This window comes from Letharia columbiana, assembly GCF_014066305.1.
Source record: "Letharia columbiana isolate WasteWater2 chromosome Unknown Sc0000010_s0, whole genome shotgun sequence".
NCBI classification, from domain to species: domain Eukaryota; kingdom Fungi; phylum Ascomycota; class Lecanoromycetes; order Lecanorales; family Parmeliaceae; genus Letharia; species Letharia columbiana.
The window spans coordinates 982,904-1,010,702 of NW_023501047.1; the positions used below are offsets into that span (position 1 = coordinate 982,904).

The 27,799-nt window shown below is 48.9% G+C and overlaps 10 protein-coding genes across 10 annotated transcripts; 5 read left to right on the top strand and 5 right to left on the bottom strand.

The window, feature by feature from the left end:
- Positions 1-84: 84 nt before the first annotated feature.
- HO173_004124 (uncharacterized protein) lies at positions 85-4,141 on the bottom strand (the record flags this gene model as incomplete). Its single annotated transcript, XM_037306048.1, has 5 exons — positions 85-2,884; positions 2,932-3,497; positions 3,756-3,824; positions 3,880-4,005; positions 4,061-4,141. 5 exons carry the CDS (start codon positions 4,139-4,141, stop codon positions 85-87), a joined length of 3,642 nt encoding a protein of 1,213 aa, XP_037167241.1.
- Positions 4,142-5,499: 1,358 nt separating this feature from the next.
- Positions 5,500-9,089, top strand: HO173_004125 (uncharacterized protein; the record flags this gene model as incomplete). Its single annotated transcript, XM_037306049.1, has 7 exons — positions 5,500-5,754; positions 5,925-5,945; positions 6,027-6,713; positions 6,767-7,613; positions 7,662-7,835; positions 7,885-8,165; positions 8,214-9,089. The coding sequence occupies 7 exons, from the start codon at positions 5,500-5,502 to the stop codon at positions 9,087-9,089; spliced, it is 3,141 nt and encodes a 1,046-aa protein (XP_037167242.1).
- A 1,000-nt stretch (positions 9,090-10,089) lies between these two features.
- Positions 10,090-11,840, top strand: HO173_004126 (uncharacterized protein; the record flags this gene model as incomplete). Its single annotated transcript, XM_037306050.1, has 2 exons — positions 10,090-10,161; positions 10,212-11,840. 2 exons carry the CDS (start codon positions 10,090-10,092, stop codon positions 11,838-11,840), a joined length of 1,701 nt encoding a protein of 566 aa, XP_037167243.1.
- Positions 11,841-11,971: 131 nt separating this feature from the next.
- On the top strand, positions 11,972-13,963 carry HO173_004127 (uncharacterized protein; the record flags this gene model as incomplete). Its single annotated transcript, XM_037306051.1, has 3 exons — positions 11,972-12,050; positions 12,406-12,736; positions 12,793-13,963. The coding sequence occupies 3 exons, from the start codon at positions 11,972-11,974 to the stop codon at positions 13,961-13,963; spliced, it is 1,581 nt and encodes a 526-aa protein (XP_037167244.1).
- A 455-nt stretch (positions 13,964-14,418) lies between these two features.
- Positions 14,419-14,919, bottom strand: HO173_004128 (uncharacterized protein; the record flags this gene model as incomplete). The annotated part of the gene is made up of 3 exons (XM_037306052.1): positions 14,419-14,489; positions 14,555-14,819; positions 14,881-14,919. The coding sequence occupies 3 exons, from the start codon at positions 14,917-14,919 to the stop codon at positions 14,419-14,421; spliced, it is 375 nt and encodes a 124-aa protein (XP_037167245.1).
- A 404-nt stretch (positions 14,920-15,323) lies between these two features.
- HO173_004129 (uncharacterized protein) lies at positions 15,324-16,592 on the top strand (the record flags this gene model as incomplete). The annotated part of the gene is made up of 1 exon (XM_037306053.1): positions 15,324-16,592. The coding sequence occupies one exon, from the start codon at positions 15,324-15,326 to the stop codon at positions 16,590-16,592; it is 1,269 nt and encodes a 422-aa protein (XP_037167246.1).
- Positions 16,593-17,934: 1,342 nt separating this feature from the next.
- Positions 17,935-19,228, bottom strand: HO173_004130 (uncharacterized protein; the record flags this gene model as incomplete). Its single annotated transcript, XM_037306054.1, has 3 exons — positions 17,935-18,322; positions 18,374-18,822; positions 18,875-19,228. The coding sequence occupies 3 exons, from the start codon at positions 19,226-19,228 to the stop codon at positions 17,935-17,937; spliced, it is 1,191 nt and encodes a 396-aa protein (XP_037167247.1).
- Positions 19,229-22,250: 3,022 nt separating this feature from the next.
- Positions 22,251-23,345, top strand: HO173_004131 (uncharacterized protein; the record flags this gene model as incomplete). Its single annotated transcript, XM_037306055.1, has 3 exons — positions 22,251-22,266; positions 22,341-22,527; positions 22,589-23,345. The coding sequence occupies 3 exons, from the start codon at positions 22,251-22,253 to the stop codon at positions 23,343-23,345; spliced, it is 960 nt and encodes a 319-aa protein (XP_037167248.1).
- A 308-nt stretch (positions 23,346-23,653) lies between these two features.
- On the bottom strand, positions 23,654-24,649 carry HO173_004132 (uncharacterized protein; the record flags this gene model as incomplete). The annotated part of the gene is made up of 1 exon (XM_037306056.1): positions 23,654-24,649. The coding sequence occupies one exon, from the start codon at positions 24,647-24,649 to the stop codon at positions 23,654-23,656; it is 996 nt and encodes a 331-aa protein (XP_037167249.1).
- A 347-nt stretch (positions 24,650-24,996) lies between these two features.
- On the bottom strand, positions 24,997-26,043 carry HO173_004133 (uncharacterized protein; the record flags this gene model as incomplete). The annotated part of the gene is made up of 3 exons (XM_037306057.1): positions 24,997-25,435; positions 25,527-25,611; positions 25,764-26,043. 3 exons carry the CDS (start codon positions 26,041-26,043, stop codon positions 24,997-24,999), a joined length of 804 nt encoding a protein of 267 aa, XP_037167250.1.
- Between the last annotated feature and the right edge of the window lie 1,756 nt (positions 26,044-27,799).

The window sequence follows — 27,799 nt, forward strand, 5'->3', positions numbered from 1 at the left end:
CCGCTATCTATGCTGCTCCAGAGCTATGCTACCATGTAGCATCAATCATAGTCCCATTCCTCATCAAAGAGACACAGTTCCTCGTTACGCAGGAAATTCGTCCTCCAACCCCACTCTGGCCACCACATTCATACTCAACAACTCCTGTATCAAAAGCTTCGCCGCGTATGGAATTGTCATCTTCGTCATTCCCTCCGTCTTCTTACAGCTCTGACAGTACCCGGAATACCCCATCATACCGCATGTCGCACATATATCCACGACATGCGCATCACTGCTCAGCATCAACCTCTCTAGTAGCAGTTGACTGGCACCATAGGCGATTAAGCAGTCACGTTCCATCTCTCCCAAACGCAAACCACCATCTCGAGAACGCCCTTCCATTGGTTGCCGTGTAAGGGTTGCGCGAGGACCACGAGCACGAGAGTGCATTTTGTCCATGACCATGTGCTTGAGTTTCTGATAGTAGATGGGACCGAAGAAGACGTAGGCTGGTAGGCTCTCGCCCGTGATGCCACTCGTAACGAAGTCCTTACCACCGTAGCTGAAACCGTGCTTGATCAGTATGTCTCCCATATCCTCGACCTTGCTGCCACCAAATGCTGTGCCATATTGCAGATCTCCTGCAAGCACGCCAGCTTTGCCAGAGACGAGCTCGAGCATTTTACCGACTGTCATACGAGAGGGGAAGCCGTGCGGGTTCATGATGATGTCGGGCACGATTCCGTCGTCGGTAAAAGGCATGTCCACCTGCTCAGCAATGAGACCTACGACACCTTTCTGACCGTGGCGGGAAGAAAATTTGTCGCCAACTTCTGGCCTTCTTGTCTGGCGGGTTTGGACCTTGATGAGCTTATGCTCCGACTCCATGATGGAGACCAGGACTTTATCAATATGGCTGGGGTCTGGAAGTCTGTACGCCATTGGTGCATCTTTGTACTCACCGCTACCCCACTCGCTACCGATGCTACTGGCGTGAGGATTGACGGGAGTCTGCTTCATGATGTAGACATCGCCATGCGAGATCTTTTCGCCAACTTGGGCAAGACCATGTTCATCAAGAATGGCATGCTTTTTGACGGGCCAACCGTTCTCATAATGAGGGTCACCTACACGCTCTTCCAAGCCGTTCGGCCACTTTCGAAGGATGGTGTTGTATTTACGAAAGACTTGGCAGCGTCCAAAACCTCGATCGCATGAGGCTTTATTGAGGACGAGGGCATCTTCGATGTCGTATCCTGAGTAGGACATCACTGCCACAACTGCGTTCTGGCCAGCAGGAAGTTTGTCATACTTGATGAGCTCGATAGCTCGCGTTTTGACGAGGGGTTTTTGGGGGTAGACGAGGACGTAGAGGATACTGTCGATGCGGGTAAACTGATTGTGTGCAATGGCGCCAATAGCTTGCTTTCCCATAGCGCATTGATAGGTGTTTCGAGGCGACTGATTGTGGTGAGGGTAAGGAATGAGTCCTGCCACAGCTCCCAGAATGGTGAACGGCTCAATTTCGAGATGAGTGGTCGTCTGATTGATATTGGACTCGTTCATCGCGATGTTGGAATCATCCTCTTCATTGACATCTAGATACTCGACGAGACCTCGGGAAAGAAAATCATCGAAGCCAATCTTGCCTTTGCGTAGAGCTTGTAGCGAACGAGCAGTCACCTTGGATCTGCCTTTCTCGACGATTATTAGAGGACGACAAATTCTCCCCTCGTCCGTTGCGATATGCACTGCACTCTGATGACCGTTGAGAGCGACGCTGACGAATTCAGAGACACGACCAGATCGGCGAAGCTTCCGAATACTAGTGATAAAGTGCCTCGGGTGATGGGTTAGGGCAACAGGGGTACCATTGATGAATACAATATGGGCGCCGTCACCATATATGTCTATACCATTAACCACGGTAATGTCTTGCGCTCCAAGTGCAAACACCAGCTTTTTTACAGGACCTTGTTCGTCGTCGGTGGTTATATGTGTCATCAAAGCTAGGTTCTTAACCAAACCGCAGGCTTCTCCCTCAGGCGTATCCGATGGACACAGCATGCCAAATTGTGACGGTTGCAGTGCCCGCGGTCCGGACACTTTTCTGGTCTTCTCAAATTGACTTGAGATCCTAGTCATCATGCCCAAAGCACTGATGTAACTTAGCCGACTCAAGACATGTGTAACGCCCGCTCGTTTCATCTTGAATCGTCTCAAGTCCCAATTTCCTGTAGCAACAGCTCTTTGAATACCGGCGGTAATGTGGTTTTGTTGCATGGTTAGATACCTCAGAGCGTCAAATTCCTCTGTTCGCACTGGTTTCTTCAATACTTTGTCGATGGCGATTTTTATGTCATGGTTGTATTTCTTGAAAAGGTCCTCGAAGAGCAACGACAGAAGCTGGCCAGCCAGCTCAAGTCGCTTGTTCCCATAGTAATCTCGGTCATCTACTAATGTGCTGTCATGGAAGGCCATTAGTGTTCTCCTGACCATGACCGCCACATACAGAGCTTTCGGGCGGAAGTCCAACCCATGCACAGGAACGTGGTTCAATATAACGTTGGATAGAGCTTCTACTGCCTCTTGTGAGTATTTGCGTCGTTGATCCGATGAAGTGATTCTCCCTTTGATTTGGATCTTGAGCCCAATGTACTCCAACGCTTCATGTTGAGTAGTGATGCCTAGCTTCGCACACTCCTCAAAGTTGACGGCGAAGGTATCTTGGTAAGATGCATCGTGCCCCGCAGTAAGCAGCATTATCTCGTGGTCTGAATGAATCCCCAAAGCTTTAAGCACCAACACTATTGGGAGGTCTTCGTTCAGAAAGTTGTGCTTCAAGTATATCCGATCGTGCCTCATGACGACGTATGTTTTCGACTTTCGCTCGTGTGTTGAGCTGGTCTCATTAGCTGAGAGAATGCGTGAGGCCGTATGTGCACGTACCATGTCACGGAAGCCTGAACTATCCCGTGTTTGGTACCTTTCTCGACAATGACTCTGTTCTTACTGATTTGCTCTTGAACTAGAATTACTTTCTCTGTTCCATTGATCACAAAGTAACCGCCGGGGTCCAGTGGACATTCTTGAAGCTGCCCCATGTCATTCTCAGATTTGTCTGAGAGGATGCACCTAGAACTTCTTAACATTACGGGAAGCCGCCCAATAACCATACCCTTCCTGCGAACCTCCCGCACGCCGCGCCAGTAGGCTAAATCGACGAGAATTGGTGCTGAGTATGTCGTGTCGCGCAACCTGCATTCATTAGGAGTGACTGTGGACGTCCATTTAGCGCGAGACATGTCGGCTAGATCCTCGTCATGGCGGGTTGGTCTCCCGACATATATGTTTGTGTAAGTGATGTAGAACTTTGGATCTATATCGCTGAGTATGGTCTGGTTGGCCTTGACAATTCTCTTAAGGTCGACATCGATGAAGAAATTGTAAGAATCGATATGCTGTTTGACGAGACCTTTCACCTTCAAGAATGCCGGAAGAAGGTTCCATTTGTCCTAGACATGGTCAGACCCGTGGAATCGGCACTCTCATTTTCCCAGGTCATGGGTAAGACCCTGTTTGAAAAGATAGAACTTGTTTCCTTACAACCTGATATCCAATTCAGAGGTTGGCTTCGAGCCACGAGCACTATATTGGACAAGTCTTTTTTGCTTTCGTTCACTCGTTCGTTGCGGGCATGAAGTGTGTTCAAAGATACGAGATGATGCAACGTGATACGACAAAGGGGAAGTGGAAGGAATGAGGCATCTTACCTTTGCTGTATCGATGGGATCTGTCAGAGATTTTCCTTGGTAGAAAGGCTCGAGAAGAGCATCAAAACCCTAGGGCAACTTCAATAACAGCCTCTCGAGGTTTGAAATGGGAATGAATGCACACATCATCTTGGCCACTCTTCGCTGGAGGCTTTGGGCCCACTGCACTTGCATCATCTTCGCGCGCAGCCTCTTTTTCATTCTGCGGTGCTACTATTCTGACTTTCTTTGCTGGTGGTTTTGACGCCGACTATCATGTGTTAGTTACCATCAACGTTTCTATTCATTTCACATAGCATGCATACTTGGGAAGAATCTTTGGCAGACTTTGCCTTTTTGAATGCCGCTACAGGCTCGACAGACCTGGTACGGGTAGAAGGAGGCATGGATACTTGCTTCTCATTTTTTTCCGTCAAGACTTTTGATGTGGAGAATCTGATTGGTGAGATTAGATATGTGTGGTGGACAGGTGGGGGTTTTTTCTTTCGATTTCCATCCTATGATGCTCGGGATGTACTTGCCCTATAGAGCGGCAGATCAACCGCTTAGACCGGACCCTGACGGCACTAGTGCTTTCCACTGTTCACCGCTTGATGTGGGGTTTCTCGCTTTCTGCATCTCGGTTTCCACTCCTTGGCAATAGGCCCATACATTCTACCATGTAACCAGCGGGGAACATTCTCTTGCGCTCGGCTAGAATCCTCCTTGGTTCCTTTGGTAGAAGGGATGGTTTACATTATTGCTTCCGAATTAAAAGGCTGCAACGGGAGCCGTTAGATCCAGGGGAACTACCACGCTTAAATCATGAGCCTCATTTTTCCTGCATCGGAGAAACTATGAGCTGGCTTAAATGGGCAGTGCTATCTACACCGATGCTGCGGGGACTTTGATGGGGTAATCCGGGACCAGCGAGCGAATTACTACTTTCTCATTGTCTCTTCAAGCAAAGCAAGCAAGATGGGCAATAAGGTAATTCCTGGAAGAGTCTTCGGGAGCTTTCACATGAGAATTCTCGGATGGCGAGCATAGTCAATTTTGAATTCAGGATAACTATTTTAAACCAACAAATAATAATAATAATAATAATAATACTAATACTAATACTAATAATAATAATAATAATAATAATAATGCCATAGATTTATTTTTCCTTGAAACTAACTAGTGAAACTAAGGTACCAGGACGTTGTAGAGCAGCATGAAGTGCTAACCTGGAGTACTAGCGCATGAAATCTGGACCCCAGCGGCTTTAATCTCCAGTCTCCAGTGAGCCAGCCCACTTCCACCTGCCAATATCCCACTTCCTTTCTTTACTTTGACCCATCCCCCCGTTGGTGCCATTGTGTGTCCTTGTATTTGTACGACGACTATCCCTTGTTCACCATTTTCATTCTTCAAACCACCTGTACGAATCCGCAAGATACGAGGATCTGTAAGGGTCTTCGCAGGCCGAACCAATGCAATTCTATTCACTCGGAAGACCCAATTGATTGACGCCAGAATTTTACCATTGAGACTCTGCAACTTCACATTGTTTATGCACTGTGCTTCATTCACTTCAGTGAGTTCACAGCCGGCATCCAATCCTACAAAGTCTTTTCCTCACTATTCCTCTTCTTCCTTTCTCACATCTTCAACCTCTTCAACCTCCACACTTTCCCTCACCACCACCTGCCCCGCCTGCCTTCCTTACTTGATCATCGCTGTATCACAACGCTGATGCATTCTATTTGATCACTACAGCATGGCTTCTTACAACGCACTTTCCGCTCGTTACGACGAGCTACGATCACCAAACCCTCCTTCATCCTCAAACACTACCGTAACTACAACTCCCACAAGATACTCTGGAAGTTTCATGCAGACTCAGAGTCAGCCATTCAACGACGCACGAGGAAGTCTACAGCGTCGTCAAACCACTGATTTGAGCAAGATGCCCGGTATCACCCCGATCGGTCAACAGCCCGCTCAGGCAGTGGAGCCAGGTGACTTGCCTACGGTGTGTACGCGAGATCCCGAAACGAGTCCAGCTTTTCCTGATTATTTTCCATCATTTTCCCATCTTTAGCTCATTCAGTGAAAAGAAAACTGTTCTTGCACATCTTTGGTGCTCTTACCTTATGATTGTCTTACAGTATGCTACAGCTTGCTGACTATCCCTTCACTTAGACTTTCCACACGGCCCAGCTAGTAAGCAACCCTTCTCTCCGACCCTGTCAATCCATGGAGCCCCGTCGTTCCGCCAAGATGTCTGACATTGAATCCCTCCAGGTTGAGAAGAAGAGGCAGGAATACGAGATGCTTGCAGAACAGCGAAAGAAACACGCCGCCTTGCTGTTCGACTTCCAGACTCAAGAGGCCCGTCAGAAAGAAGAACTGGACAGAATGACATTGGACCTTGAGCGAGCTAGCTACAACGCTGGACACCAGAGTGAACCTACGACACCTCCTGAGTACCGTGACCACGCCTTTCCGTCAGTATTTGCTCGGAGCAATCGGTACTCTTCCTCGAGCATCACGTCTCCTCCCGGTCTGAACACTCGTAGCAGCCGTTCTGGCTCCCAGCTCACGTCACCTCCGTCGGATTTAACCCAGACACCACACAATTCCTTCAATTCGGATATGCTTCCGTCAAGGTCTGTACCGGGATCTCGGCGTGGGTCTAGCGACAGAACAGCGGCTTACGTCCCGGAGACAAATGGTACAAGCCGTCGCAATGCCGCAGTCAACAACCGCTACTCCATGCCTGTCACTGGGCTGAGAAGCCGGAACCACGAGACCGTACCTGAGCACTCTGCTACTATGGGCTTGGGACAAATCAATACTACGAGCTTTCTCTTTGACGATGAAGATTCTAAAGAGTCCACCACTTCCCCTGATGTCAAAAGCTATCTGCAAATGAATGCCACAGACGATAAGTTTCCAATTTTGGTCCGTCGAAACGAATTCCCTGGAGTCGTAAGTGATAGCGAGGACTTGAAGATATGGTCATAGCTAATGGCTTGCTGCAGCTCTCTGCATCTTCGGCTGCACTAGACCTGGCACTTTCAAGTCCAGAGCACGGCGAAGGATGGACTCCATTCGCGCGTCACCGCCTTTCTCAGCAGGCGCTGCCACAGACTATGAACTCCTTGTCGCTCGGTCCTTCGAGCAACGGTACCTCCAACTCCGATTCTCAGAAGTCTTCTGAGTCCATGGGCAATACTCGACTGAACCGACACTCCATGGAGGCAAGTTTGGCCGCATATGGTCAGCCAACCCAACACGGGCAAATTGTGTCGAACGAGCCAGTCCGACCTACGCTAGCAAACATCCACTCTTCATACTCGACTAACGATGTCCCTACACTAAAGAAAGCTAATGGGTTGATGTCGAATATCACTCCTCCCAAGACTCAAGCTCAGCAACAATTCCACAACCACAACGCTAGCTTGGGCCGTATTCCTCCGAGTGCGATGAGCAATCGTCATAGCCGTGAGCTTTCGGGAGGCGATGCCCGACGTGATGAGCAGCCGAATGGTTACCAACAGGTCCTATCTGGGTTGCAAGCCAGCGCTGCTCCCTTTGGTCCTCCTACGACCGCCGCCTCGCCCGTCGATTCAATGCCAAATGCGATGGCTCAGCTTAACAATGCGATGCAATTTCCAAACCATGCCTACTACCCTGCCTTTGGAATGCAGATGATGAACATGGGACTGAATCCGATGCATATGGCCAATCCTATGGCTTTCCATAACCAGATGCAACCTTTCCAGCCGCAGAACGGATTACCTCATTATCCGAGTTACGGTCCTCAAGGCCGGTTCCAGGATAGCCAAGCGCGTGTTATCCAGCAGAGACGCTTGCAAAATGGTGAAGGTAACTCCAAACCCACCTCTCTCGACTACCGTCACTGACAGATTCCAGAAAATGCCCGCTTCACCAACGTCAAATTAGAAAATTTTCAAGGCGAGATCCTCTTACTTTGTAAAGACCAGCATGGCTGTCGTTACCTGCAGAAGAAGTTGGAAGAGCGCAATCCTGAGCATGTCCAGCTGATTTTCATCGAGACACACCAGCATGTCGTAGAGCTCATGACTGGTACTTATTCCCATGCCAACACTGGGAGTGCTCCTGCTGACGAACATAGATCCTTTTGGAAACTATCTCTGCCAGAAGCTGCTTGAGTTCTCAAATGATGAGCAGCGTACAGTCTTGATCAACAACGCCGCCTCGGAGATGGTCAAGATCGCTTTGAACAGCCATGGTACGCGCGCTCTGCAGAAGATGATAGAATTCGTCTCTACGCCCGAGCAGATTCAGACCGTCATCAATGCTCTCAATGGTAAGGTAGTAGAGCTCATCCAGGACTTGAATGGCAATCATGTCATTCAGAAATGTCTGAATCGTCTCTCCCCGGAAGATGCTCAGGTATGTTATCTTTTCATGCCTCGGTAAAACTTAATTGACCAACGGTAGTTCATCTTTGATACTGTTGGCACCAACTGCGTGTCCGTTGGAACCCATCGTCATGGCTGTTGCGTGCTGCAGCGTTGCATAGATCACGCCACCGGTCACCAGAAAGCCAAGCTCATCAGTCAAATCACCAACAGCGCCTTCCATCTTGTTCAAGATCCCTTCGGCAACTACGTCCTTCAGTACATTGTCGACCTCCAGGAGTCTTGCTTCACTGACCCGCTCTGCTATGTCTTCCAAGGCCAGATACCTCAATTGTCAAAGCAGAAGTTCAGCTCCAATGTCATCGAGAAGTGTCTTCGTGGAGCCCAATTGAATGTTACACAGATGATGATTGAAGAAATGCTGAACGCCAATGAGCTCGAGAAAATGTTGCGCGACCCATACGCCAACTACGTTGTCCAGACAGCATTAGACTTCGCGGACCCGGAGACCAAAGGTCGCCTCGTCGAAGCTATCCGCCCAATTCTGCCACTGGTTCGTCAAACGCCCCACGGCCGTCGCATTCAGAGCAAGATCATGGCACAAGAAGGCCATGGTCAAGGCCAAGGTCAAGGCCAAGGTCAAGGTCGATTCAGTGGTAGCGGCACTCCAACCGACCGCTCTTCAGGGCAGATCCCCTTGTCGTTACAGATGACTTCTAGTCCTGCCTCAAACACGTACGCAGCACCTTCCAATGGATACAATGCCGTCAACAACGCCTTCGCTGCCCCTTTTGGCGGCACCTACCCTCAGTATCAGCCTCCAGCATCTCACGCTCAAAGTATGAGCAACGGTTCGAACAACTTTATGCAATTTAGTCCGGACAATCAACAATCTGTACAACAGCCTGCTCAATCTTACGCGCGTCTGCCTCAAGTCAACGGTGGCTTCTTCTGAAGAGAACCCTTGATCTAGACTGTAATCGATATGACGACACGAACATCACGGCCACCTCACGATACACATTTACGAATACGGCAGAAGTTTTCAGATCATCTTGCCGACATGATATCGATTGGCTAGATATCGAAGTCATGTGAAAGCATGGCGCTCATTGGCACTCTTTTTACGCGTTTGGAAAGCACGTTTGGTCTTTAGGCCTTTCCTAGCATTCTGCAAGGAGTTCAACGACATTTCTGCTCGATCTAGCGGAATCATGTTGGTGGCCTCTACATGGGACCCAAGTATGGACACAGAGCCATTTTGATACTTTGTGTCCATATTGGTACACCATACTCAGACACAGATTTTCATTCTGTCACGAATTTCCTTTTTACGACTCTTAATACGAAATCCGATTTATGCATTTGACCACGCATAGCTTTATCCCGCATCTTTTAAAAGGCGCAGCTGGGACGTATGCGTGGTCCATGATAGCACCCCACGATGCTTACCTGCTCATCCGCAATGACCGCAGCATGCACCACTTTCCAGCCCACTATGGTTTTCCTCCTTGACACGCGTACGACTACAACCCTTCAGCCAGAATATTCTGTTTCGCGCTAGAGATACTGTCCGAGCTGTCCTATACGGATGCTTTGCACAGATGGATGAACGAGCAATGATGGATCAAAGCAGAAGCATTCGTTGCATTTAGAAGCATTTGATAGATCAATCCCATCTGGTGTTCTCAACTCATACTTGCAATCTGATGTAGAGTGGATGATTTATTATTAAGCAATCGTAGATTGATGGCCAGGAAATCTCAGGGTCGCCTCGTAAGGCTCAAACTAGCGTGGATCTTCCTCTGTGCTTCACTCCAGCGCTCATCTCAATCAAACCTTTACATTGCAACACTTCTGCCACTCAGCGTTGAAAGAACTGAGAACTTTTCCTATCAAGCCTCCAATCGAGGTCCTCCCGTCTGTTAGAGTGTTATCGCTACCTCGAAGCCACGATGTCTACTGCAACGAAGCCTACGAAAAACCAGCTCCGAAGAGCGAAGAAGAAGGCCGCGAAACACAATGAGGTATGTCGCATCTACGCAGTGGAATTCTATTTACTTACTAGCTATCACAGGCGAGTTCTGCACCAGATCCAGAGCTTTCCAGGGAACCAGAACCGGCGACATCCATAATTGAGCCTGCAGCTCCAGCGGACGAAGAGCAAGATGGGATCTCTGATGGCATTGACAGCATTAGCGAAACAGACCCTCTTTATGAGATGTACAAGGACATCATGGGCAGATTTGAGCAGAGTGACAAGGAGGATCCGTCTACGAAAGAGGTAGAAAAACCTGAGATCTACTACGATGATGACGACGAGATACCCGACGAGGAAGAAGAGGCAGGGCAACCGAAGATGTCGAGAAAGAAGCGAAAGGAGCGAGACAAACTCTCGGTTGCTGAACTCAAGGCTTTAGTCGAGAAACCGGAGACGGTGGATTGGACAGATACCTCAGCTTCAGATCCCCGATTACTTGTGCACATCAAGGCATACCGAAATGTTGTACCAGTGCCATCGCATTGGTCTCTGAAGCGTGAGTATCTATCATCCAAGCGCGGTGTGGAAAAGCCACCTTTTGCCCTACCTAAGTTCATCCAGGAAACCGGGATCGCGGAGATGCGAGACGCCGTTTTGGAGAAGCAGGACCAGGCGAGCCTCAAACAAAAGCAACGAGAGCGAGTGCAACCGAAGATGGGCAAGCTTGATATCGACTATCAAAAACTCTACGAAGCTTTTTTCAGATTCCAGACCAAGCCAGAGCTCACCCGCTATGGAGAAGTGTACTACGAAGGCAAGGAGTATGAGACTAATCTCAAACATCTGCGACCTGGTGAGCTCAGCGAAGAGTTGAAGGAAGCTCTAAACATTCCACCCGGCGCGCCGCCGCCATGGCTGATCAATCAACAGCGCTTTGGCCCACCGCCATCTTATACTGCGCTTAAGATACCAGGACTCAATGCTCCTCCCCCGCCTGGTGGGGCATGGGGATTTCATCCTGGTGGATATGGCAAGCCACCTGTGGACGAGTACAATCGGCCTTTATACGGCGGTGATATCTTTGGTGTTCTACAGCCGCAGCAGAATACTCAATTAGGAGAACCGGTAGAGAAGACTCTTTGGGGCGAACTGCAAGAGCCTGAGGAAGAGTCAGAAGAAGAAGAAGAGAGTGACGAGGAGGATGAAGATGGTGATGTCGAAGACGTTGGCGCAGGGTTGCAGACTCCAAGTGGGTTGGAGACGCCAGGAGGCATAGCATCGACGGTTCCGTCCGAATACGGCGGGGCAGAGAGCGTCACGGGTGATTTCGACTTACGAAAGCAAAGACGGGGCACAGACACGGAAGAGTCTACGCACCATCGGACCGCCTACCAGGTCATCCCTGAGCAACAAGCAAGAGTCTCCGGTTTCTTTGGCGGAGATCGGACGTATGATCTCAAGGCAGCTCAGAGCAGCCTGCCGGTCCTCGGTCAAGAGGATCAGAACAGGAAGAGGAAGAAGCCTGGTGATGTGGATGTAGCCATGAACCCAGATGATCTGCAGGCTAAAGACAAGTTGGACAAGGAAGACATGAAGAGGTTATATGAAGCGCAGAAGCAGCAGGATCAAGGCAACTATGGGTTTCAAGAAGATTTGAGTGACATGATAGCTAGCGAAAGTCGAAAGAGGCAGAAGAGGGACGAGGAAAGGAGAAGCAGGCGCTAGGAGTGTGAGATTAATTCGGGATTGCTCGTTCAAGATACCAATTTTCGGCTGCAAGTGAATCTCAAGAAGTAATAAGGAATGCGTCACTATGACCGTGAATGCGGAGGAGGCTTCAAAATTCACTACTGGCCATGCACATAAGGACTGATCTGAGCCCGACGCCCTTCCAGAAATACAATGCAGCAAATATACCTACAATCAGCCAGTCCTGTGAGTGACGGCAGCGATGCTGAAGAAACTAGTCCAGAATCCTAATGCGGTTAGCGTGCCGAGCTAAACTTTTGGAAATATTTGTGACGAGCAACACCGTCGCACTCGACAACAGTCTGCGGGATTTCGTAGCTGCTCCTGGTTGAGTTGTGAGAAAAATAGCTTTACTCCCTTATTCCCTTTGGCTACGCACATATCAACACTATGGATAGAGGTCGTGACCGAAGGTTCGTTACTCCATAGAACTTTGGGAGCTTTGAACTACGAGTGTCCCATATGTCTCCCTGTCCTGGTTTCGCGGGAAAGTAAGAGAAGCTTTGTGCAAAACATTATTCTGACGCGTTGTCTGCCGCAGGTATGAGAATACCCGCCCTCTTGGTGGGGAGACATATCGACCATCAGAACGCAATCCACCACCTCGGTCAGACAATTTTCGTAGCTATCGGTCTTCGCCTCGAAGAGGGCGCACTCCACCTCCGTATGGAGACACATATATTCCAGCAGCAGATCGACGACGTTCGCGAAGCCCAGCATATAGGGGTAGGGATGGAAGCAGCTACAGAGGAAGACCGAGGTCCCCAGCGAGGGCATATTCGCCTCGAAGAGATACACGCGCCAGATCACCCCTTCCCAGAACACGTCGCTACTCCAGATCTCCAGTGCCTCGAGCGAGATCGCCACTTCCTGTGAAGAGAGAATCATCGCCGTACCGCAGACCGCGGTCGCCCTCTCAACGAGAAAGGATACCTTCACCAACCAGGGAGAGATACGAGAGACGCGATTTCTCTCCTCTCAGGAATGCACGACCTAGATTCCCGAACGAGAGTAATTACCGTCATCCCGAACGCTCTGCTTCTCCAGTACGACGTACTGAGCACGCCTCTCGCATCGCCTCCCCGATCTCTTCTCGTCGCTCTTCGCCTTATGTTCATACAGACAGGCTAGCAAATACTGGATCAGGTCCTCATTCTCCCGCTTTCAGAGGCTCCCGCGTACCCCCTGCTGCAAGATATTCGGGCTATCGCGATAAATCGCCTCCACGAAGAGGCTATTCGCCAGTCCCCGTCTCTCCACCGCGCGAAGCTGTACCTTATCGTGCACGATCACCGCCCCCACGAGAGCGAGACGACTATCGAAATGGCGACACTCCTGCCACCTGGTCAGGCACACAGATGGCAACGCCTCAATCATCAGGATACCGTAATGGAGACTCTCGTCCTCCTCCAAGTGGACCGGGAGGCTACAGAGATTCTTATGCCCGCGAATCTCCCTCCGGACCTCCACCTTCAGCTCCGATCTCCATGTCTGCTCACAATCGCCCAGCCAGCGCATCTGTTCTCTCCGCACCCACTCGCCCTCGCGGCGGCCCTTCTTTCGCAGGGCGAGACTCTCGGGGTCAGCCTTACAGCGGTCCACAACCTCATCGCGGCGGCCGTCCACCACCACAATCAACCTACCACGCTCCATCCCGCCAGCAATATGAGTCCCGCCCGCCGCCATCAGAGCACATTCCGCACGGTCCGCGGGCCCACCACGGGCCTTCGGCACCATTCGAGTCTTCATACCGCGCTCCACCGCCCTTCCGCTCAAACAACTCATCTTCGACTACATATCCACGCACCCAGCGCTTTAATACAAACCACCTCGCTTCGGTGCCAGCTATCGTCCCAGGTGGCGAAGCTTTGCCAAGTGCATTGGATCCAGCTGCGAGAAAGCGGTTGGCAGAGCTGGAGGAGCAAAAAAAGAAACTGCAAGACCAGATCGACGAGAAGCAAAGGGAGAAGAGAAGGGGCCTTAGGGAATGGGACAGCAAAGAGAGGGAGAGTAGAAGGGATGGGCTGAGGAGCGAGTTGGCAGAAGAGGCCTTGGAGGCGATGAGTGGGGAAGGTGCGGGGACTGGGACTGCTTTCTGAGGAGAGATTTTTGAGTTGAAGAACGGACATGAGAAACAGTTCGACGTTGGAAATTCCAAAAGCTTCACCTACGTGGTCAAGTCGGACGGGGCGTAATGCTCTATCAATGTCTCTGACCTCAAATGGAGATACCGTGCGGTCAGGATCCCAGTTGAGCCAGAATAACGCTCAAGTCACTCACATCCTCTGGAGTGTAGCTGCTAGGGAGGGGAATGAGAGAAACCATAGATAGTCCATAGCATCACATACCAATGATACCATCACTGAAGGTCCGTTGATACCACCTACGCAGCTTTGCTCTCTACCTCTACCGTCCGCCTATTTGTTGGCGGACCTCGGTTGCCCAGTATTGTAGCTAATTGCATCAAAAACTGGGATATGACCCGACCCTTCAGGTTTGATCAGGCCCTTTCGCCTAAACTCCTATGCTATGCGTAAATACAGGATTACTCTTGCTAGAACTTTGATTCCTTTGGCGCTATCGCCGCAACAGCAGGCTTCTTCTTCCCCTTTATCTTCTTGCTTTCTGAATATCGACGTATTAGCAGGCGTTTCTCTCACATCTGAGCAGCAAACAGGATAAAGACTCACCTTCAGCGGTCCTCTTCTTCTTCGGCGCTCCCTTACCCCTTTGCTTCGCCAGCAATAAATGCTCCAATCTGTCTTCCTCATCGTCATCCCACGTCTCCATCTCCTCATCAAAGCCTTTGTACAGATTTTTCAGATCTTTTATTGTGGCGACACGTCGGGGATAATAGGCAGCGACGGAAGGTCCCCGTAATCGTTGGCGGAGTACTCGATTGCCGGTCCGTAGGCGCTGGGGGTTAAAGGTCTGGGAGAAAATGCGGCATTGAACCTGGATTGGGCGTTAGTATAGGGGCTGCAGGAGAAGAAAGGTGGGATTGATAGTAGAATACCTGAAGAAGATCAAAGATACGAGACTGAGGGACCGACATCGTTGTTGAGCGAGGCGGATTGAAACAATGTCAAGTTAAAAGAGGCCGAAGGTCTCATACTTTTAGGCCGACGTCCATTTCGCGCTAGGGGTCAGCCCTATTGATTTGCAAAAAAGCCCTCGCTTTCACCACTCAATGTCAACATATCTTGGAAGTCATCATGTCCCATAACAGACTAGGTAATCGGAGGTGATATGTGAAACCATCTCACTTCTTACAGTTGCATTCTAGGCCAGGAGCCATATGGACAGAATTCATCATTCTCAAGCTTGAAGCATTTTTATTGAAGTACTCTGTCTTGTATAGTTCTTCGGAAGGTAGCAATTTCGGTACAGTCTGCCGGTGACTACTTTCTTCTTTGTCTAAACTTCAAAAATAGAGACCTTTCTCCAGCAGTTTACGGTATGGGCAAGAAGCGAAGCCACGATTCCGGCGGAGGGTTTTTGGAGTCTTCGCAGAAGAAGCAGAAACACTCGGCATCTTCTAGCGACAAGTCCCTCATTCCAAAACCCGCATCCTCTCACGTAGGTCAAAGTCTTTCTCAAGTCAGCGAGAGCCAAAAGAACACACGAAAACTTGTTTCAGAGCCCCTGTCAGACAGCGACAGAGAGGCCCATGATTATCCTCAGCAAGCGTCCATGTCTACTCAGGCCCAAGTCCAAGATCCACGGCTTTCGGGCAATGCACTTCACGTTAAGCAGTCGAATGGCAATGGCGACTCTATATCTTTGGGCAAGGCTCTGAATTTTCCAGTGTTTCAACAATCTTCGTCCGTATCCACCCAACACCGTCCATCCTCCACATCTCCAAAAGAGTCCGTCAAGTTTCCACCTTACAATGGCCGCCCTTCAACCCTCCCGCCACTTCCACCTATCCTAGACAAGGCTCTCCAGTCCGTTGCGTTCACGCATCCGGGCTCTCTGAGCTGCGACACAGCCTCAAAGGTTAACATCAGCTACGATCGCCTCGAATTCCTTGGCGACGCTTACATCGAGCTCATGGCAACACGAGTAATCTTCCCTCGCTTTCCACGTCTTGCAGCCGGTAGACTATCTCAGCAGCGTGAAATGCTTGTCAAAAACGAAACACTTGCTGAATACGCCCTCGCGTACGGTTTTGATGAGAAAGCCAAGCTGCCTAGTACTTACAACACGCCAGGGAAAGACAGCAGAAAGCTATGGCTGAAGACTTTGGGCGACATTTTCGAAGCCTTTGTAGCTGCCGTCATCATCTCAGATCCTGAACAAGGATTTCAAGTTGCAGAAGCATGGCTCGCAGCGCTTTGGGAATTAAAGCTGGGCTCGCAAAAACGCGAGGATACAGAGATAGTAGATCCAAAGGCCAAAATGCAGCTGGCGGCGAAAATCATGGGCAAAGGAATCAAAATCCACTACCGTGATGAAGCACCTCCCGTGGAGATTAGGCAGGAAGGAAAGCTGATCTTTCAAGTCGGTGTCTATCTGACAGGATGGGGTTGGAAGGATCAGCATCTAGGAAGTGGGAAAGGACTGAACAAGCAAGAAGCAGGTCAGAAGGCCGCGGCGGATGCAATGGTGAATCCGTTGACGGCGCAGGTGGCGAGTGTCAAGAGAGATTTTGATGCGCAGGTGGCGTTGGAGAGGAGTTTTCAGGACGAGGCAGATAAGGAGAAGGAGGGTGGAGTTGGGAGATGATGATTGATGTAAAGAGTATTGAACTGAGGCTCGCTTGTAAGAAGAATGTCTCATACATACGGAATGCGGTTCACTACTCCGGCTTGCACTATGTTATCCCTGCGATTGCAGTCAGAGCTTGCAAACCAGAGAGGCGAAATAAAGATCAAACATGAATCGCGAAGCCGAATCGAAACGAATGGCAAAAAGCTCGGGCGTAGCCATCTGGCTACCCTATTAAAATCCCAACAAAGGGATTTGATAGAACGGCCCCTTTCGGAACGGATAATGGCCCTATTCTCTGGTAACAACAAGGTCTCACATACTCTCGAATATTCTAACATTCGTCAGGATCTATAGTCTTTGCTTTTCCTGAAGCACCTTGGCTATAAGGTATGTCTTTTGGAAACAAAAAAAAAGATACAAAGTCTAGATTGTGAGCCGGGGTCGAAACTCATCCAAAACATAGCGACAAGGAATCTCATACCACATCCCCGACGGGATGATAGGATGGGGCCCCACATACAACCACTGGACTCCATCGTATCATGCATGCTGAGACCAACACTACTATTCTCCTCCACCTCTTCTGTGAAAGCGTTCCGTACGCCGCCGGCCCTATTTCAAAGTTCCAATCAACGCTCGTCGGCCGTGGAGACGCGTCGAGAGCAGCCTCTTTGGCCCGGCGTGGGCGGTACGAGGCAGATGACGATGGCAGGCAGACAGCTTGCTTTTTGGGGGATGTACGGCTATGCGGAAAGGCAGGTACGCCACGCCGGACTTTTCTAACCAAGCGTATGAGCAGTGGCGCCAGTGGTGGAGCACATCACCCAATGGTCGAGACGTCCCAAATACCGGTCCACTGACTCCAGTCGTGCCACGTCTGTCTGACTTTGGAAGCACTGGTCTAGGAACCTAGATTGCCCTGTGCGGAGATTGTGAGCTGTGGCATGTGACGTTTGTGAGCTGAATTCCGGGGGATGAAGACTTGAGAGAACACTGGCCATCCATATAGACATGACTATTTACAACAGCTCAGTGAATATGTACAATGTAGCGGCATCTTATGCACGGACAACTATGCCCCCTGAATCCTTCCAATCGACTCTCGCTCCATTTGGAGCACCAAATTTTATTTCCATGGGCTACGCCGATCCTTGTGCAGGTAACAATTTCCAAAATGGGAGAGCTGTGGCAGTAGGAAAAGGCTCGCTGTTGCGCCGACAAATGCTGGTGGACAAACAATGCTGCGAAAAGATAGAACAATGGAATGCAACAAGCTGTGGGTATCATCGGTATCGAACAGCCGAGCCGAGTATGTGCGAGATGGCCAATATGTGTAGCGCGTCGAGCACTCTTGTGTTCATACAATGTAATCCAAATGTCGATGACGGAGGTGTGCCAGGCCTGAAGACTCCCTCATCAATTCTAGCTCTGCAACTGGTTCGGGGTCAGGTTCAGGATCAGGCTCTGCGTTACGCTTAACCTTGATGGGCTCCTTCTCGGGCTCTTTGATGCCTTGGTCAGCGGAATGCTCCTCCTCTTTTTCGTCCTTCTTTCCCTCATCGGGGACGGCCTCGCCCTTTTCCTTGGCCTCCTGTTCCGCTTTCTCCTTTTCCTCTTTATCTTTGTTCCTCTGTGCCTTCTCCTCCTGCTTCTTCCGCCGAGCTTGTTGCCTGCTCAGGCGTTCTTGCTTGATCTCGTCGGGAGTCTTCTTGATCCATTCTTTGATGTCCGGATGCCACTTGTGACTGTACACGCATCAGTAGGTGTCTTTGGGATTGCTGGCCATGCAAGCATACCCTTCGTACTCCGTCACGACCAATGCCTTCTCTTGGTACTCTTCTGCGAGAATCCGATCATAGGCATACGGCACCTTGGCAACAACTCCCTCGAACATAGTCTCCCTCATGGGATACAGGTCCGTAGTCCTGTAGTGATGGTAGTTCTTACAACTCCACACCCCTGGCTGGTCCAGTGGTTCCGTCTCGGAGAGGCCGGTCACATCGATGTAGAGACCATTTCGTATGTCAATCCAACGCGCGTCGATGACGTTGTCTCCATTACCACGATCTCGCTCTACTATGGCAGGGTTGACGTCGAGCAGGTACTGCCGCTCGACCACAGGTTGCAGATCAGGGTCTGAGTCTGCGGAATTGTATTCGTATATGGAGCCGTTGAAATGTTTGCCCAGGAACATGAGTGTAGGCCCGGAGACTTGGGTGTCTATGTCCCAATCCCACGGAAGCATCTAAGCGAGATGTGAGTGTCGGCACATGTGCATTCTCAGGCCGGGGTCATACCTTTCCGTTCCACCACCAACCCAACAAAGTGCCATGTGCCAGCCATGTCTCTATATTGTTTTTCTTGAAAAAGTCTAGATATGCCCTCATTATATGTACCTGCGAATCCTGCTTCTCTTCATAGCTCAGGATGCCGTGCTCGTATCTGCTATCATAGTGATTTGAGAGGTCGGTGCCACCAGGTTCGTGGAAGTATTTGGCCCAGCCATCGGCTGGCGTCTTTGGCGGCTTCTTTTTCCTCCTCTTGGTAAGCGATGCGGAAATCGATTGGTGATTTGGTGGATTTATGAGGAAGGCTTCAACGAGAAGGTCTGACAGGAGGGCGAGGGAAAGAAGTACTGGTCGTATCCTCATGATGGCGCGTTCTATCAAGGTTACAAGATATGTACAAAGAGCACTCGAGGCTCACTTGTCCCCGAAGGGAGGGCCAATGTTTGTTTGCAGACTGCAGAGCGGCAACGGAATGCTCTATGCTAGAGCCTAGAGCGACGGGAGATATAGCGGGGACCGGGGTATGGATTCGCAATGCTGACGTGGGGATGATGTTGCTGGAGTGTTAGGAAGACAGCGAAAAAGGAGGGAAGCAGAGGGAGATATATTAGAAGACGGGTGACATGGTTATAATTCGTTAAGCAGAAGAAGAAGAAGAAGAAGAAGAAGACTCCAAGGTCCAAACAGATAAGTAAAAGGTCGGCGCTGTTCCCAGAAAGAGGTCGTGTGCTTCACTTGGCATTATTCTGGGCATCGTCCTTGGCAGTTCTACATCATTTCATTGCCCAGCACGGCTTTTTTCGGCAGCTGGACGCGTGTACGAATATTCGTAATCCATGTTCTTCTTATTTTCTTATTGTCTTACTTTGCCCCTGATCAAGCAAGCATGCGACTACGGCTTTACATGACGACTACTCTCAATCGTAGTCGACCGATGAAATCAATCTCTACAGTATGCTGAACATGCTCTCCTCTTGTACACTGAATCGCTGTTTGAGTACGGGACGAAATCCGTAGGTTAGTTCTGGTATTTTAATGTGATGATGACGCCAAGTGCCGAGTGCCAAGCGATAAGATCGAGGGTATCCGGGAAGTCCGGTTTGTGGGGTGCAAACATCGAAAATCAAACGTAGTACAGTAAAGCATCTCATTCATTGAGATCTGAGGTATTCGTTCAGATTGTTCTATCATCTACGCGTAGGTATGCGCTGATATCTTTCCGTCCCTACAGTACTCTTCGGAGCCTTGATGGATTCACGAATCATAAAGTACATGTACCTACTACTGAATGAATCATGAGCGCTACTGATACGGTGGTCGGTGATACGTTGATACGGACGATCGACTTAAGATTCTTTACTTTACTCTACGCCTTCCTCATTCGACTTAGCTTTCCACACGAGCCGGTGCAGTTCGGCAAGACCCTGTTCAACGGCTCATAGCAACTCCACCATTTCGGCTATTTCCCGTGCACTCTCCTCTGCTCCTCTGCTCCTCTACCTGATGATACTACTGTAGCTCATGTAACCGTTACACCGTATCCCCCGCGCTATACAATTCGCAACCGGGTCGGATTCCGCGAATCTAATTAGACATCTTCTCGGGCCGGAGTAAAAAGATAAATAAGCTCACCACTCCTCTTAGGTCCTACTCTAACCCTGATAAAATCTTTCTAAAACTAAAGTAGGAATGGCCGTCAAATAATATCCCACGCATACCGTCTACAATCTTTGCGACGCTTTCTGCATTTTACACGCTATTTTTCGGACACGCGACACCCGTATTTTGCTCCCTCTTCGGCAGCTCTTCCCTTCTGACAGCTGAAGGCGGAGCAATCGCATACGCGAGAGAACTCACACATTCTTGATGAAAACCATACGGAGGGAAAGGAGAGGAGGTCAAGCGAGGCGAACGACGAAAGCTTGGAGGACGGTGGGAAAAGAGCCCGCACAAGAAGAAGCTCGTACCGTGCCGTTTACTGAACTGACAGCGCCAACAAGACACGCCACCAGGCGAAGCAATTGCATCCATGCGCTACAACCCCAGAGAACGACTTGCAAATATGAAGTACTCCGCCTGCGCGCCTCGTGCTCCGAGTGGCTTGATGATGCTTGCACGCCGGTGGGTGCGAATCGCGACAAAGGATAACCTAGAATATTGGGAAAGAGATGAAATCGGCAATGTGATGGCGAGCCTCTACGGAGCGATGAGGATGGCAGACTCAGGGGCGCAAGGCAGTAGGTTTTTCGCTGCCGATTCTATGTCGAGGCTTCCTCTTGACCGAAATCATAAAGAGGATGAGCCAAGGTGTTCTTATCGATGACTAGGTTTTCAGAGTCGGAAATTTTCCAAAGTTCGAGCTTTCTCTGAAGATCAAGTGCCTGCTGTCATAGAGTTAATGATGAATACTATCGATTGGCTATGTGATGTCAGCAACTGGGAACAAGACATCAAAGAGGCTGGACTCGCGGTTAATAGGGAGTAACCTCATGAGTCAGGCCCGCGACTGGAAACATGCAAAAAATATGATCAGGCCTCGACAACGGGACAAACATTTGCGGGGCCGATTTTGATGAGCACGACTCTGAGTTGAGACGTTATACGGGTAGTTGGAAGAATAGCTTCACATTCCAACACCTTCCGTCAATGCAAGATATTGAAGGGGAAAGCGCAACTCTCCTGTTTGCTGTATGACTAGTAGTGATAACTGCGGCTCCCAAGCCCAAAGTCTACCCGGATTTTCTTTCTAGGTCGCCGTGTAAAACCCCACAGCTTCCGGAGATCGAGGGTACGACGTTGATAATCTCTCGAGCGGAGTCAAAGAGAACAAAGACAACGCTGGGGGATGCCCGTAAGATTGGCAAATGAAAATCCGATTTCACCAAACCCTTTCGTTGACCAGAATTTTCACGATAACCATAGCTTCTCCCTTCGATGACGGGAATCACGAACCCAAGTACGGACGCCGATCTAGAAGATGGAATATTTGCGGCCAACGGAATTCGATGGTCTGAAGCCAGAGCCTTACTTGGACATATCAATACTCAGAAGGTTAGTATCTTGAAGTTGATTGGAGTAATGGAAAGAATATTAAATAAAAAGCAGGAAATGGTGGAATGTGAGGCTCCGTGGTGCTCGGTCTGGACGACCTGTCAAAGCCGGCGATCCTCGTCATCACCCGCAGCCCTATATTGTTGTATGGTGCAACTCGAACAAACGGTGCCTACACGGCATGACTGATGTATATCATAAAATCCTCAAATGTTGACTGATAAAGTTGTTGAATCCTTTTTACTTCGACTTCAAGCACTTCATATCCTCCCTATGATGATGCGGTACGACTAAACAAACGCCCGAGGCTCTCAGTCGACCCACTTCCGCCAATATGTCCGACTCAGTGGGTAAGTCTCTTGGCTCCAACTTCGAACTCTGCTTTTCGTAATCCAAATATGCGACTGACCAACCCTCTTCTCAGACAGGGTTTTCGTCCACGCGCTCAATACCGTCAAACGCATTCCACGCACGGGCTCCGCTCGGCCACCTCCAGCAGACCGCCTTAAGCTCTATGGACTCTACAAGCAAAGCACAGAAGGAGATGTCGAAGGTATTTCACGGAGACCAGAGAGCAACGATCCGGAATCACTAGCCGAACAACAAAAATGGTATAATGAATTTGCTACCATAGGCATGCGCTTGGGAAGGTGTTGACAAAATCTCTTGCAGGGACGCATGGTCCGACCAGCACTCTCTAAGCCGCACAGAAGCCAAACGCCGTTACATCGCCACTCTCATTGAAACTATGCATAAATATGCCACTACGACCACGGAAGCCCGAGAGCTTGTTGCCGAGTTGGAGTTCGTGTGGGATCAGATCAAGTCGAATTCCGCTTCCTCTTCATCATCTTCGCCGGGACGCTTAACCAGGAGTCAAGGGCAGCAGATGCTCCCAAGCTATCCTAGCATCGGTGGGCGTTCTGGGAGCGCGAGGGCAGCTGAGGGCGGTGGTGAGGGGCTTAGGATTTTGAAGCCTGTTAGTGATGGGGAGGAAGAACACGATGAAGGCGAAGAGTTTGAGGAGACACGAGGGGGCCCGTTCGACGATGAAGAGGCTGCCATGGCAGTGGCAGGGCAATCCCAGGACCTGGACGTCCGGAATCGAAAATGGAGAAAGAAGATCGAACAAGCGCTTGTGAAGATGACCACGGAAGTCGCGGCGCTGAGGGAACAGATCGAAGCGAAAACGATAGGGGACGGGAGGAGGCGAAACGGACTTTGGGCGTGGATGACTTGGCTTGTGTGGGTCACCGTACGACATCTTGTTGTGGACCTGGCTCTACTGGGTTTGCTGGTTGCTTGGGCCAGGAGAAAAGGGGATCGGAGGGTAGAACAGGGGCTGGACTTGTTGCTGCAGTATCTTCGCCACCGCACACGGAAAACAGGGCTGCCGGGCTTGTTGCAAATACCAGCGCAGCGGGCATAGTTGAGGGTTGGATCGTCCAGGAAACATTGTTAGGGATAGGCATTGGGTATGGCTGTGGCTTAAGAGGCTATGTCTCGTAGTCCCGCGACAGGGAACATGCTACGATTTACTCAGCGTGGACTAAATACGGCATTCAATGCTGCGTTTCGGAATTTTTATTGGCACAGATGGAGGAACCTTTGCCTCCATATATGGGTCAAAATTGATCAACCTCGGTGTTTTTTTGGATTGAATAGTCAAAAAAATCAAATGCCAAGCTGCTATGGTGTGCTATACTGTTTGGACGAGGATCCTGACACCTGATCATATCAAGCCGGTGCGCCACTCCCACCACTCCCAGCCTGCCGCTGTCTCCTCATCCTCTCTTCCGCCGCCTTGGCCATAGCCTCTCTCCTGTTCAGCATCTGTGATGGCACCCCTTGTTTCCCACCGTATCCTCCCAGCACGAATTCCCCTCCAGACCACCCTCCGCCATCCACATGCCCCGCGCTCCCCTCTCTTTCCTCCGGATCATAGAAGATTTCATTGCTGACTGCCTGCCCCCCATGCTTCCAGTCAGCCTCCCGGACTTCTTTTTCGATAGACTTGCACAGGTCCCAGAAGTTCCGGTCATGGTCGCCAAAGACGTTGTGCGCCAGTTCGTGGCAGAGCGTATCGCGAATGATCTTATAGTCTCGATATCCATCATACGCATCCGTCCTCAGTCTCAACTCTATGACCTCGCCTCGGTTTCGATTTAGACCCAGGGTGCGCGATTCATGAGTTGTATGTTCGGCCGGGTTCATCTCCGTCAGCACGCCCACACTAAATTTGTGTTTGCGCATGCTGGCCTTGATGCCGGGATCGTCGCGCAGACGCTCCAGGAACTTTTGCGAACGCGCCGGGCCAGGGAGGTAGCTGAGTGGGAGGATGGTCTGGAAGGTGTAGGTTGCCTCCTCTTGGGCTTTCTGCCAATCGCGATGGCGATACAAGGCGCCCGGTTTAGTGGTGGAACTGGTAGGCCGGGGACTAGGGCGAGGAGACGCGAGGGAGGCGAGCTCGGCGGGCGTCGGCGCAAGAAGGACTATCTTCTTCGATTTCAGGGTACTGAGTAGGAGAGGATGCACAAATGGTGGTTTGAAGATGCCGAGCTTAGGGGTTATCAGGAATTTTTGGTTGATCGCAGGGATAGTTAATTCGTTGTAGATGCGGTTCGAGAGGTCAGCGATGGTAGATTCAGAGAGAAAGTTGAAGGTGTGAGGCGTGCCATGATGGGTGAAGGTGATTTCGATTGTTTCTGCTGATTTAGGAGCTTCCTCTGCCATGGTCAGGGCGTTGGTTCGAGAATAAAACAAGTCTTCTCAATGCTGACAGGTAAATAGGTGAATAGCATAGAGGCCGTCCGTAGGCTGCACCGAAGCATTTGTCATGTAGCCGAAGATCCGCCGTCGGCAATCTAGACGAGCGAGAATCTTCTATCAGCCGAGTCAGCAAACTGGCTGTTCTAAAGATGAAATTTGACACTTGTAAGGGTACAGTGGAGGAAATTAGCTAAGGATACTAGGAGATAGCTCATAGTACAGCTTCTTGTACGAGATGTCCCATACGGACTCTAGACACATGCCATCTCTGTTCCAAACTCCACAACGGGCAATGTCTCCCGCGTCATGCTTCAACCGATGGAATATGACAAGGTCGTAAATACAGCCGGCCCTGTTGCATTCACTGCCTCCGTCCCTGCCTGTATGCTTTGCAGAAACAGAGACGAAAGAGCTCCATTGATGCCTTTCAAATATGTAAAAAAAGGCATGAGGTCGCCGCCAAAGCTGTTGTACTGCGTGCCCGCGGGTGGAATGAAGCTATACACCGGGGTATTCGTTCCATCATTCATGCCATAGTACAGCACCCAATCGTAGTTGCTAATTTTCACGTTTCGGGGGGCAAAACCAAAGGCTGAGCCACCATCATCGCTGCTCCCAATCGGACCCAGAGATCCCAATGCAGCGAGCCAAATCATCACTTCGTAGCTGTGTTGGCCGGTGGTTCCGGAGCAGCCTTCGCCGAGGAAGGCATCGTAAGCAACATCTCCTATCACGTCTTCTCCAGAGTAGCTGAATGAGACCTGTCAGTGTTGAGACAGAAGGCGCAAACATTGAGTGTGTCGCCACTGATGCTTCAAAAGGATATTGGTGATGTCCGTACCTCCATGACCACTGCGATCGGATACTGCCACTCATTTGGCTCAACGGTGTGGCCAATTTGCATGCAGGCGCAGAAGAATCATAAGCTGTGCAATTTTTCGAAGTCAGCATACCATTCTTTGAGATGGATTTTGAGTTATGGGACATGTGTAGAGACCAGAAGAGAACACTCCCGAAACATGTCCTGTGTCTCAAGATTCGGTGTCTACCAGGAAGGAATCACTTCAAACAAACGTACCGTAAGCATAGCTCTTGATCCAATTCCAAGCTTGGTTGTCAGAAGCGATATTTTGCCATGCCCAGGTGGTACTCCATGCAAGTGCGCTGCCAGTATCGGAGTTTATTTGCGAGCATTGATATCCTTTTCCTGTACTTGCGGCATAAATATTCGATGAAACTTTGAAGTTCTCTTGAGTGACGATGCCCTCGTCTTGGCAAGTTTGTGTATTCACCTGGGGAGCAGCGAGAACAGAAATGAGGCTTGCCAGCAAGCAGAGAATGTACGACAATGAATGCATCTTGATTGGAAGGAATTCATCCAAACAACGGTAGTTTTGCTTGAAAGGAATGATTGTTAGGACAATGAGTAAAGGAAGAGCTGCCTGCTCCTTGTATACAATTGCAGAGCGGAAATCGGTGCTACTGAAGGACTCCTCGCTCTGAAACTAGGTAGCTTCAACGGCAATCCTTGGTCTCGTTCATGACAAGCAATCAGCTCCGCTCCGCAAAAATAGAGAGATTTTGAGCAACTCCGGGGAAGGGGCTGAGACACTGCAAGTATCAAGCCGTCATGACAAGCAATCAGCTCCGCTCCGCAAAAATAGAGAGATTTTGAGCAACTCCGGGGAAGGGGCTGAGACACTGCAAGTATCAAGCCGTGTGAAGGGCGCCATCTGCGCCATCTGCGCCATATTCCAACAGCCGCTAACCTCGACAGTAATAAAAGTAATCCTTGCGTCTGGACCTTCGTGGCGTTTGAAGGGGCTCGGGGATCGAGTCATCAAAGCACGCCCGTACCAATGTAGTTTGATGTTTCGGTCAGGGGATTTTTGCTTTCGTCGCACTATGTTTAGTGTAGGTAGTTCTATTGCTAATTTTGAAATTTGTTGGTCTTTCGCCGTTACCACTGCAATCAACATACAGCCGCATTATGGTCATGAGAGAATCTTGTCCCAGGCTGGTGTGGTAAGCTCTGGTTGATTACTAGTAACTACTTACAGAGTAGAGCTCGGAATTCTTGGATCCTTGATCCCGAGACCGCCACAAGAAAATTGTATGAATAGACGCGCGCGCTTACGCGTCTACTCGTATTTACTACAGTACTCAGTAGTAAAAATCACTAAATCAGATTTTTTTTCTTAAAAATCATAATCTGATTATGATTTTTCACTCCATAATTATAATCTAATTATGATTTTTACTATTAAATCAGAGTAAATCTGATTTAATGATTTAATATTACTATTTTTAGAAATCCCTTAGAAAATCGTTTAAAATTTATTTTTTAAAAAAAATTTTTAAAAAAAATAATTATAAAAAATTTTTAAAATTTTAAAAAAAAAAAAAAAAAAAAAAAAAAACTAATAATTATAATTATAAATAAGAGAAGAAGATTTTTCTATTTTTAGAAAATTTAGAAAGTTAATAATAACTCGAGTATAGAAGTAAAAACCTTAATAAAAAATACGTTTTAAAGCTAAATTTTATAAAAATAATCGATATATTTAGAGTTCTACTTTTAGTAATATATAATATTAATATCGACTATAAAGCCTATATAAGAGCTCTAATTCCCTTATTTTTTTTCTCTTCCTATATATTTTTAACTAATTTTCGAAGTTATTATTTTTATCCTAGATTTTAGCTATATATATAGCTGAAATTTAAGATTAATATTTATATTATTTTCGTTAATATAATAGCCTTCTCGAAGTATAGAATCGATTTTTAATTATCTTCTATTAAAAAGTAAGAATATCTCTTTTAACACGGCTTTTTTATATAAGAACTTCTTTTATATCAAGAAGGAAATCCTCGTTAGATATTTATATATTATTATATATATTTTATCTATTATTAACTTTTTTTAGAAATAAATTAAATATACTTGTTATCGCTATTCGAAAATCGAAAAGGTTAATTAAAAACGCTATAGTAATTACTTTATATACTATTATAATAATTATTCTATAATTTCGATTAAGAAAGAATCTAAAAAAGGAGCTCTATTAGAAGATATTTATTTATCTTTACTTTATCTTCTATTTTATCTTC